Source organism: Pantherophis guttatus, chromosome 5, assembly GCF_059756535.1.
Source record: "Pantherophis guttatus breed Tessera chromosome 5, ASM5975653v1, whole genome shotgun sequence".
NCBI classification, from domain to species: Eukaryota; Metazoa; Chordata; class Lepidosauria; order Squamata; family Colubridae; genus Pantherophis; species Pantherophis guttatus.
The window spans coordinates 40,530,394-40,542,824 of record NC_142067.1 but is presented as its reverse complement, the minus strand read 5'-3'; the positions used below and the strand labels follow the sequence as shown (position 1 = coordinate 40,542,824).

At 34.5% G+C, this 12,431-nt stretch overlaps 1 protein-coding gene across 2 annotated transcripts in view; it reads right to left on the bottom strand.

Annotated features, from left to right (window-relative positions):
- PTGFRN (prostaglandin F2 receptor inhibitor) overlaps positions 1 to 12,431 on the bottom strand; it is a 110,064-nt gene that overhangs the window by 58,664 nt on the left and 38,969 nt on the right. For both annotated transcript variants that reach the window (XM_034414185.3, XM_087894987.1), the window contains exons 4-5: positions 10,265 to 10,648; positions 5,638 to 6,063 (exon numbers count right to left, since the gene is read on the bottom strand). In XM_034414185.3, coding sequence (XP_034270076.2) covers positions 5,638 to 6,063; positions 10,265 to 10,648 — 810 coding nt within the window. The remainder of the gene's footprint in view (positions 1 to 5,637; positions 6,064 to 10,264; positions 10,649 to 12,431) is intronic.

The following is a 12,431-nucleotide window of genomic DNA, read 5'->3' as shown; positions in this document are numbered from 1 at the left end:
CAGAACCACACGGGGGCCCTAGTGAATGACCTGCAGAGAGCTGGGACCAACGTAACAAAGGCTACCATCAGTAACACACTATGCCGCCAGGGACTCAGATCCTGCAGTACCAGATGTGTCCCCCTGCTTAAGCCAGTACATGTCCGGGCCCGTCTGAAGTTTGCTAGAGAGCATTTGGATGATCCAGAAGAGGATTGGGAGAATGTCATATGGTCAGATGAAACCACAGTAGAACTGTTTGGTAGAAACACAACTTGTTGTGTTTGAGGAGAGAAAATGATGAGTTGCATCCAAAGAACACCATACCTATTGTGAAGCATGGGGATGGCAACATCATGCTTTGGGGCTATTTCTCTGCAAAGGGACCAGGATGACTGATCTGTGTACAGGAAAGAATGAATGGAGCCATATATCGTGAGATTTTGAGTGCAAACCTCCTTCCATCAGCAAGGGCATTGAAGATGAAACGTGACTGGGTCTTTCAGCATGACAATGATCCCAAACTCACTGCCCGGGCAACGAAGGAGTGGCTTCGTAAGAAGCATTTCAAGGTCCTGGAGTGGCCTAGCCAGTCTCCAGATCTCAACCCCATAGAAAACCTTTGGAGGGAGTTGAAAGTCCGTGTTGCCCAGCGACAGCTCCAAAACATCACTGCTCTAGAGGAGATCTGCATGGAGGAATGGGCCAACATACCAGCAACAGTGTGTGCCAACCTTGTGAAGACTTACAGAAAACATTTGACCTCTGTCATTGCCAACAAAGGATATATAACAAAGTATTGAGATGAACTTTTGATATTGACCAAATACTTATTTTCCACCATAATTTGCAAATAAATTCTTTCCAAATCAGACAATGTGATTGGCTGGATTTGTTTTCTCATTTTGTCTCTCATAGTTGAGGTCTACACCTATGATGTCAATTACAGGCCTCTCTCATCTTTTTAAGTGGGAGAACTTGCACAATTAGTGGCTGACTAAATACTTGTTTGCCCCACTGTATATGATAAGTGCACAGTGATTTCTAAATGAAATATTCTAGCAAGTACCTCAAATTTAACAATTTAAATTATATACAGAAACCATCCAGCATTTGACACTTTAGGCTTCAGAAATAAAACTACCATACACCAGTATACATGAATATCAACAGCAGACAAGAGAAGATGGCAATGCTTGTCAGGTAGATATTTAGACAGTGAATCAAACTTGGACTCTGTGGCAAAAAAATATTTATAATAGGGGTGGCATACTTCAGATTATTAGTTCCACTCCTGCAATTCAAAGAAATTCCTTCAAATCCTGAAATATTCAGGGAGATTCAGGGTATTCCAATTTAATTATTTTAGTATCTTTTATCAATTGAAAAAACAATGTATATCACTGTGTTAAATAGTACTTTTGTTAACTGGAAAGAATATAATGCAGTAAAAGAGCAGTACACATAGTCCTCATTTAACAACCATTCATTCAATGACCATTAAAAATTACAACAACAGTGAAAAAAGGAACTTATTGACCAGTGCCCAAAGTTACAGCTGTTGCAGTATCTCGCAGTCATGTGTTTGTGATTTAGGTTCTTTACAATCCATTCACACTTACAATTTATATTCTGGATTCAACTGTAGTACTAAATCAAGGAGTACCTGTACTAGTCATGGGTTTTCTACTGCTTTGATTAATCTGGGATATTTCTTAGTACCTGGAAATTTTCATAGAGGAGAGAGTAGGTGAGCATTCCTAATCTTCAAACAAAAGCACTTTCTTTGTACAAAGCTGCAAAGAAACAGTTCCTTGAAATTGCATTACAAAACAACAGTACTGTATTTGCATGTTAAAGCCTCAAGGGAAGCAACATACAGCTGGCTTGAGCCTATACTGGAACCTATCCCTGCTTTGTCCACCAGATCTTGAATCATACAAGACAGACTAGACAAGAGTTTTCTATCGTGGGTTGTAGGGAAACTTCTCTTAGTCCACTTGCTCAAGAAAACTCAATAGTGTATATTTGGTTATGATATTGGGTTTTCCCAAGAATTCTCCAGTTAATATTTTATTTATTTATTTATTTATTTATTATTTGAACTTGTATGCCGCCCTATCTCCGAAAGGACTCAGGGCGGCTCACAACAATAAAAACAAGCAAAATCAATGTTAAAAATACCCAAATAGATTTTAAAAGATCATTAAAATCCCCTTTAATAACAAGTTGAGATAGGTTAATTGAGGGAAATCTCAGATCCTTTTGTGCAGTATGCCTTCTCCTCACCACCTCTTTTCATGCCACTGGACTTCTGCCACCAGGTTGATGCCAATGGCAAAAAATAACTGAAAGATGATGATTTTCTATGAAAAGCAAGGATCCTCCGTACTGTAATTTTTCTGTTGGAGAATTTTTAAGGCACATACCAGGAAAGGACGGGGGGGGGGGAGAGAATTTAAATGTGCAGGGGTCTATAAATATTTTGTTTTACAGTGGATTAATTGTTATGTGCACTTGGATATATGAATACACTGCAGTACTTTAAGCACATGTTTTGAATTACTATGGAACAGGAAATATACCACTCAGCTGTTGCTTCAGAACAATATACATCCAAAAATAATTTGTGATGTGCAGCATTATCCTAATTTTCTATTTTTGGGTAATGGATAATTACTAAAAGCCGGAAATGTAGTTATAAACTGTGGTTTTTCTTTTCCTTTCCAGATTTTATTGCGCTCTAAATATCAACTGCTCTGACCTCTTATTAAACACTATTTGTAATCCTTATTCTACTTTTTCAGGAAAAAACTACTTTCAAAATACACTCTAAGAGCAATAATAATGCAGCCTTTGCCTCAGGCTTACTCTTAAGATGTGATACACAATCCAAAGTGATATGATTGGAGAAAATAAAAAGGCATATTTTACTGAAAGCCTGCATTTCAAAATTGGAACAACCTATTCTTTTTAAAGTTGAGGTAAAACTTCTTACTCAAAGAGCAAGATGACAAACTGGGACATGTGGATAGTTGCCTCTGCCATAGAAACACAACAGAATCCAGTATGAAAGCCCCAATTTTTATGAACCACTGTTAGTCAGGCATTAAATAGGAATTTACCACTAGTTATTGATCTATCTCTGCTCATCCTTGGTCTAAAAACAAAGGCAGATGGAAAGCATATCTGGACACACTTGGAGAATTAGAGAGGATTTTCAGAAGACTGCAGTTTATCAACAAAACTTTTTAATAAATACCCCTGAAAGTAGAAATTATAGATACAGAGACTAGATGAAATTGACATTCTTGGACTTAGATCTATTTTCCTGTGTATCTTTTTTAAAGACTCCAATTAGTGGATTTTAGTAAATATCAAAGTAGAGTAGACTGTTAAAACAGCTAAAATCAGCCATGGAGTTGTAGCATGCTACATTCTAAACATTCATGATTTATTAGAGAGAGAAAAAACTCCCTTCCACAAAGGGAGCCTTAGCATCTTCCACTGCTAAAAACCAACTAACATATGATAAGGCTGTTTCTAACTATGAAATGCAATCTGTTCCTCATAAGGACCCTATGAATGAAGCTCCTCCAACACACATATAACCAATGCCATGGAAAAGAGAAAAACACCAATGAGGATTGGAAAGTATGCAGAGCTCAATGAAAGGACCATAACATTTCTTGTACTTTTCTGGTTATTAGATTACTATTTTTATTTCCTGTCAGAAGAACACAAATTGGGACATCTAGCAGCTTTGAAAGTTATATCCAACCCCTCAAAACAATTTCTGTTATCAATTTATGGCTTAAGTTCATTTATGTATATCTAAAACTTGGCTGTAGTATGTGAAATGGATAATATTCAACTTCTGAAATTAGTCCCTTTCCACACCATCACTGTTTTCACTCCCCAAATCTCCAGAAGTACTTTCAAATTGATTAGGCAGAGATTCTCACTACCACTGATTATCAAAATACTAGCAATAAGGAGCAAAGAATCACAATCACTGCTCTAGGTTCTAGTTTAAAAAGGTACCTCATGCTCAATCTATAGAAGAAGAAATGTACATTGCTAGGATTATGTATGATCTTAATTCATGCTTGTGAAACATACTTGTGTGTGTTGTCTGATTGCATGGCAACTCAGCTATAGAACTGAAAAATGATCATGCTTTATTCTCTGTTAAGAAAAATAACATACTAAGGAAAATATACTACTGTAAATTGATCAAAAGCCAGATGCTTTAAAGTGAATTGAATCAGGAATTCTCTCCACTGAGAAAATTCAGCAATCTAAATTCTAAGTTGTCAAAAAACATTGCAAAAGACAATACTAGTTTCTCTGAAGTTTCAACTACACCACAGATGACAATAAAATAAATCTTTCCGCTTTTTAACTTAGAGGGGAGGAATAGTGGACTGACGGCATCTCCGCAAAAATGGAGCCTAGAATTGCAGCAACGAACAAGGAACTGGTGGATCAGGGAGCTCTAGAATATTTTCAAATCAATACATTAGAACTACCCATTATGAATAAAGAAATATCCACATCTTCAGTTGCTGACTATCCAAATGCATTAAAATGTGAGCTGCTTTAAATTGGGTTATTATATTGTTTAATTTAGTGTCAACTCTCTTAAAGTCTTACCCTTATGTTATTCGCATAGGTGATTACAGAGGGCAATTAGAGACTAAAATGAATAAAAATATACTTTTGATTTTTTTTTATGAGAAGACTGTAACTAATCTGAAGGAAAAAAATGGCTTGTAAATTGTATATTCAACAATATATGTAACGAAGACTATCTGGAAAACATTAGAGCTTTTTTCAGTTAACTCAGTTAACATTTTATCAGATCAGCTGAAATAAGGCCGATCACATAACAGGGGCTAAGTTATAATTTTGGTGCTAGGCAAAGGAGTTTTATTTCTCAAGTCTTTCCAAGAGTGTGCAACAAAATTAAATTTATTCTAGTTCTTAAATTTAAACCTTCACTTTCAGATTTTTCACAATTTAAACCATCAAATTTAATGTTTTAAAAGTTGAAAGCAAATACCCATATTAGTCTTTTGAAGCAAAACAATTGAGAGGCTTGAGAGATTTCAGAGAATTACAATTGAATACATTATAATTTTTTTTTTGAGCTGTTATCAACAAGGGTTTAGATTATCACTATTTTGTTGGTGTTTAAAAAGCTACAAAGCTTCATCCTATGCATTCAGTCTGCTGAATGAGTCATGCCTTTTGATATCTAAAAAGAACATGCTTTATTGTCTTGTCCCATTCTTTGTAACACTAAGGACACAAGAATTACCTCAAGGCCATTATGTCCTCTGGAGTACACATTCTCCTTAGATATACTTCAGGCTGCTTCTTGGCAAGATGTTTAAAGAAACAAGGCTTGCAATATATATATATATATATCTCCTCTCCTAATAAAAGTATCTTAACCTTATACTGGTAGCTATTTATTATTCTTATTAAATGTCATCCTGCTGGTCATTTGTACGTTTGGCTATTCTGCTTTCTTCATTTCAAAGATGGCTGTGGGAAATGATGTACAACTTATCAAAAACCTTTATTTTTTTTCATCATCAATTTGCACCAACCCTAACCCACACATTTAAAGTCAGAATTGAGAAATCCTACCTTGTGTAGACCATAAAATGCTTACAGGCATAGAAGCCACATCCTTGATCTTTATCCAGCTGTTGTTGCGCTGTCTGCTCCATGATGAAATTACACAATAATATTCTCCTCTGTCTGTTTCAGAAGTCCATTGGATTCGTAAGCGGAAGGTGTCTACCTTTGGTTTAGAGAAAATAATTTCCCCATTCTGAGCACGTTGTTTGCTTTTCTCTCCAAGTACTAGTGTCCAGTCTGCATCCATAGTGGCCAGAAGTTCATATTCTACCACTTCATCACTTCGTGTGGGCATCCTATAGTACCAGGACACAGTGAAACAAACATTTGTCTCGGTGTTCTGTACTTCCATGATCCTACATTCAAGCTCTGTGGGATCCTCAGCAAACAGGGGTGTTTTAGAAGCATTCAAAAACACGTAGTAATTTGGTTCTATGTAGGTTTTGAGAAAACACAAAAAAAGCCAAAGTAACAATTAAAAGTATGAAACAGTACCAATACAGAATATAGATTGTATTTCTACATACATCATGATTTCAAATTGCAAAGCTTCTTTAGTATTTCACCAGTCATGGCAAGGATTTGGATTGTACCATCAGCTAATTATGTCTAATTCTTCATGGTATTACAGCTAGCCCTTGACTTATGATCACAATTGAGACCAACATTTCTGTTGTTAAGTGATACATTTGTTAGGTGAATTCTGCCCCATTTTACCTTTCTTGTCACAGTTGTTAAGTAAATCACTGCAGTTAATAAGTTAGTAACTTGGTTGTTAAGTGAATCTGGCTTCCCCATTGACTTTGCTTGTCAAAAGGTTGCAAAAAGTGATCACATGACCTTGGGTCACAGCAATGGTCATAAATATGAACCAATTGCCAAACATCTACATTTTGATCACATCATCATGGGGATGCTACAAAGGTTGTAACTGTGAAAAATGGTCATCTCACTTTTTTCAGTGCCATTGTAACTTTGAACGGTCACTAAATGAACTGTTGTAAATCGACAACTACCTGTATTTGCTAGGCAACTAACAAAAGGCAGATTGTGTAGTACAATTTTTTAAAGCTGATTATTTTGTAAAATAATCACACAAATACTTAAAACATCCTTTCATGTTGATCAAGAGAGGATAAAAATAAAACATATTTCTTTATTAAGCCACCTGTGTTTATATTTTTAGCTTTCAATTAAGGAATAATGATAAAGATTGTTACTATTTCATAAACCCTCAATTGACTTAATAAAGATACTGAGTCAATATATGCAAGGACTTTTTCTAAAATTCAAAACATTTTGAATTTCACATTTCAAACTGAGAAACTTGTTTGTTTCTGCAATTTATGATATATGTAAGCCACAAAATATGATATATATAAGGCACAAAATTAACATTTTGTGGCTTACATATATCAACATACCAGATTTTTTTTTTTTTGCAGAGTTTTAATTGCTGTTATTTCCTATCAATGCTGTATTAACAGAGGAAAATATCAACCAAACGAATATATGTTAGACCAGGGCTGTCAAACTCCCAGCCCATGGGCCGGATGCGTAACATGCTGGCCACGCCCATACCCGGTTTACCGAAGGGGAAAAAAGTTCCAATACATCATGTGATGCCGCCCTGACGACGTGAGTTTGACACCCATGTTAAACAGTCACACACTTTGATTTACTTGTGATGCTAAATAGCTCTGAAGTAACATCAAGTTGCACTAAATGAATCTAACAACTTTTAAAGTTGAACTATATCTCATAATATCATTATCACATGTAATTTTGATTTTCTCCTTCTCTTACTAGATATATTCAGATATTAAAATGGATAAATATGTATGTGGCCGTAGTATAAATCACTAGAGTTGTTGCAGACAATGCTATAGTTTACAAAACTGGATAGTTTCCAACATGGAAAGGTGAATAACTGCTTTTTACTCTGATAAGAATGAGAATAAAGTTGTAGGGAAATGAAGTTTTAGCCAACTCCACAAATATTTGGAAGGTCTATAGAAGTGGATTGCTAGATAAAATTTTGACTTTGAGAATAGTGTTCCAGCTCTGCTCTTGACACTGACTCTCTGACTGAGGATTTAGAAGGAAGGAATAAAAGCTTGCTGGATAAGCCTCATTCCTGCACTCTGTCAACTGTCAAAGAACAGCCTTGCTGACAGTTCAATGAATTAATACCCAGCCAAGCTCTCAAACTTCTATCAAGGAAGAGAAGGAGGCTGCTGATGAAATTTGGATACAATTTATGTATCTCTGATGATGAGAATTCCTCTCCTACTTTGCTCCCCCAGGCAATACAAGGTCATTAAAAATAGCTTTATCCTTTACCTTCACCTAAACCCAAGTAATAATTGTAATATAAAGAAGCAGAAGCTCCCACTGGCTAAGGACAACTTTTCAAAAGCAGAATAGAAGTCTTCTGTTTAAGCCAACTTGAGAGTAGGGAAGACTACAAGATAATATCAGAAATGGAACTTTATTGGAAAATAGTTGTTCTTCCCTTCTTTAAATCTGCCTAGCTTAGCAGGCAGGATTAGCTAGCAGAAAACATGAAATGGTCCATCTTTCCTCTGGGCTGCACAGAAGCCAGTGGACCTTCAGAGAAAGTTGTTCTTTTTCTGTGCACTACTAAAATGCAGACAATTGCTGCCCGAAAGGCCCTATTTCTCCAACTATCAGCAAGACAGTGATCTCCCTCTATTTTAAGAATTTACAGTCTTCATATTACAATCTCTTAAATTCTCTTGTATTTAGTTGTGAAATATGCCTTATGAGAAAACTAATTTGTTCTCTTACCTCCATTTATGTATATAAAAAAGGAGGGAATTGGGTCATTTTCATTTCTGGATCTTTTTCAAATTTTATTTATAATTTCAGTTTCAAGGTCACCTGACTACATAGTGGGAAGCTTACAATTAAAAAGGTATAAGAAAACAACATATATTAAGGAAAGAAAAAAAACAGAAATAAAATTTAAATAGCTGATAGTTGTTTAACGCATTTTTGTTTCACTAATCTTAAACCTATTAGATTTATTAGCTAGTTTATTTTGGCATTTTTATTTGCATTCTGCCTGCCTTTCAGGAATGGAAAATAACATATATAACACTCCATCTATATAATACTCCATCAACCAATTTTCCCACAGGCTTAAACCTGTGTCTCAACTCACTCATAGTCATTGCAACATAATGATGTAATATTAGATGCAAAGCAATTCCTAGAAAGAAGAAACAGCATACAATCCCCTGGAGATTTCATCACATGTCATGCTAAATCAGAATCAACAATATTACAATTTAGCATCCCAAATCTCAGTGAACTGTAAATACAATCAGTTACACAAAAACTACTGGATTTAAGGTAACTTGGGCAATAAATACAACAACCACTTCAGCTTTGCCATTTCACTGTTTCAAAACCTATCCAGAATTATCTGGATTCTAACTAAAAAGTAAAACATGAATAAACTTCATGTTTTATTAGATTTTTTAATTCTAAAAAAGATCTTGGTATATCAAGAAAAACTTTATAGAACCACATGGATCTTCACCAACATGTGCTTTAATTTTCTCTAACACTTATGCTTAAATGTTAAATGTTAATTTTTTAGTATATTTACAGAAAAGAAGGATCTCAGCAGCTTAAGAGTCCAGTTCAGAAAGTAGAATAAAAATTATCAACAACAAAATATTTATATAGTTATATAAAAATACTGAAATTATAAGTTTTTTTGTCTATACAAGTCTGATATTCACCCAGTTCTCTTTTTATATTGTGTGATAATTTGCATTTGTTTCATCAAATACAGAAATATATCTCAAGAATTATTTGAATCTGAATTCAAATGTTGCAATTTAATTCCAAGATGAAAAACCTAATTGAAGCATAAATTTGAAAAATAATATCTGTCTCTTTTTACACTATGTTTCATTATCCAAAGATAAAATAAGCAAGTTAAAAGGAAAATTTCAAGACAAACAACTGACTGAACCAATTGAGATCTGATCTGTGAAATTGTGAAAATGTAATTTAGATGTTTGTATGTTCTGCTTTCTAGATCATAGCAAGTGCTGCTTAAGTGAACATGAACTGATAAGAAAATTCAGTAATTTAAAACATTATTACAATTGATTTAAATCTCCCATCTAACATCTTCTGACTGATATCTCTTTGAAGTTCTCAAGTTCAAAATATAAAACAAAAATGCACCAAAAACCATAATTCCTCATAACGTTCATTAAAAAACCAATACCAAATTAAAATATACATAATCAATCAGACACAAGCAAAGCAAAGGTATTTATCTTCAAATATTTGTCAAAACATCTATATTTTTGATTTTAACCACCTTTTTTCAGTCTAAACCTTAAGAAAAATATTGTTACCATTGAATGGCCTCTCTTTTTTAAACTGTGAAACATAAAAAATAAATTACAATTATTGTAGCTTAATGGTTGGCCTTCAAATGTTTCATTCCCATCAAAATCAAATAATAACCCAGTCATAACTGTCCACAGAAGTTGCAAATGGCAAGAAAATGCACAGAAGTGCCACATAATCACAAGTAGCTAAGCTTAATTCAAAGGTTTGTTTACTTTCATATCCAATTACTCACCCAATGTCACCACCTCCACAGTGACTGGTACTGATATCTTCTCTGCTACCTTGTGCCAGCTGCCATTGTGTTGTGGCACCCACAGAGCTGCTTGACAGTAGTAGTAACCAGAGTTTTCAGTGCCTACATCACGCATCAACAGGTTGTAATTACTTCGATCTACATGGCTGGGGCTGATAAAGGTGGAGTCACTAATTACCAAATCCCGGTCAGCATTTAGCAAAACCTGAGCCTCTGCCATGGTGCCATCTGGAGATTCATTGAAGTACCATGTGATTTCTGTTTGGAAAATACCACTTCTGTCTGTTGTGATGTTGCAGGTAAGTTCAAGGGATTCTCGTTCCATCACAGATATATTGCTTCTGGTGATGAACACATCTAAAGCTGCAGAATTGGGAGTAGGAGATGAAGGAAACAAGATCAAGGATTATTGTTAACTTCCAAGAGTTACTTGATTTGTAGTTCACCAACTGTGTCCCTGACAACTTGTACAAGTGCATATAATTAGCTGCATATATATTAGTATTCATGGGCAAACATGTGTATTGCTGAGTAACACAGTTAAAGCACTAACTTATCTAGTTCAACTGGTTTCTACTTGTATAATAAGTGTATGCAAATATACATTACAGCTTCAGTTTTCTTGCAATTAATGCCACAATTTTTTCTCTTATGCTGTGATACTCCAGACATAAATATTTTTCAGCTGAAATACAAAAGTAGACTACCTTAAAGACATTTTAAATGTAAGCTACTCTTTAGATGTCTTTTCAATAGATGATACTTTATTAAATTACATACTGTAAATTCAGTCACTTTTTCACAAGTCTCCTTTGATGTTTGATATGTGCAATCCAATATGATGCTTGAAAACCAAGAAAAATCTCTTCTCTAACTTCTCCAAAACTGGCCAGTCCAGTTTCCATCAACAAAATGGAACGTACATGTCACTGCAAATAGGTTGCTGAAAACGCTGGCTGACACTGGAGTATGTGGCTTATACAATGATAACCCACAAAGAAGAAATATCAGAAGGAAACCTTTCCTCTAGCTTCATAACTAAAGTAATTTGTCTAGAAAATACAATTTTCAATGAGTCTGAAACAGCCTGATAAAACAAAAATTTGTCAGTTTGCCGTAACCACAAACAGTGGTTTGTGGGGGGGGAAAGGATAAAATACTAAAGAGCCACCTTGCCAACTGTTAACTATGAGGGATTGGTTCTGCAGTTGATGAAATATTGTGCAGACAGAAATGATTCAACTGATTCAATTAAATACCAACATATCTTAGAACCTGAGATTCCTCAATCAATGAAAAAAATTAACACCAAAAAGTGGTTTACACCATTACTTTAAAAAAACAATCTAAAATCAACCACAAAAGTACTTACAGAAAATAAAGGATAGCCCTCAGATGTGAATATTATTGAAAATCTGAGGAGAGGTTCAAACCTAGTACGCATGCAATTGTTATTGCATGCAAAGGTGTTCAGGCTTTTGCACCTGTTGTATTCTTTGTTTTGGTTTTAATCTGTAAAAAAACTGCATGCAAATACTAAGCATGCATTCCAAGTTGCATTAAAAACATTGTGTTTGTCTTTGTACCATGTATAAGCTGTATCAGTTTCTATTCATTTAGTGATTCAAGAAACATTTAATTTTATCAGGGTGTCTAAAACTTTTGCAGGCACCTGAAAGAGCTCAAAAAAGGCAATCCAAATTTTGCAAATATTATTAAACCAAACCTATACTTCAGTTTATAAATGTTCTGTTATATTTAAAACATTACAATAGTTTTCTGTGCATATGTCTAAATATATCATAATCTGATTTGTCAAGAAACCAACTTGCTTATTGGTTACCTCAGAAATGATACTTGCCTTTTATTCTATGAGTTGCTATATGAATAATGGAAGACTGTGTTTATTAAAGCAGTAATAATACTAGAGTGATGTATACACTAATCTCCTGACCAAAAACAATGTTTAAATTAAGTAATTCAGTATGAAATCCAAAGTTAAAACCATAAAGATATCATTAAAATATCACCATAGTAAACATCACTCAAAATAATTAAAAATCCAACAAAGCAGTCAAATCAGTTAATCATAAAATGTCTCCTTAAATAAAATACTTTTTCCATGGAAATATAACATAAAAGCAGG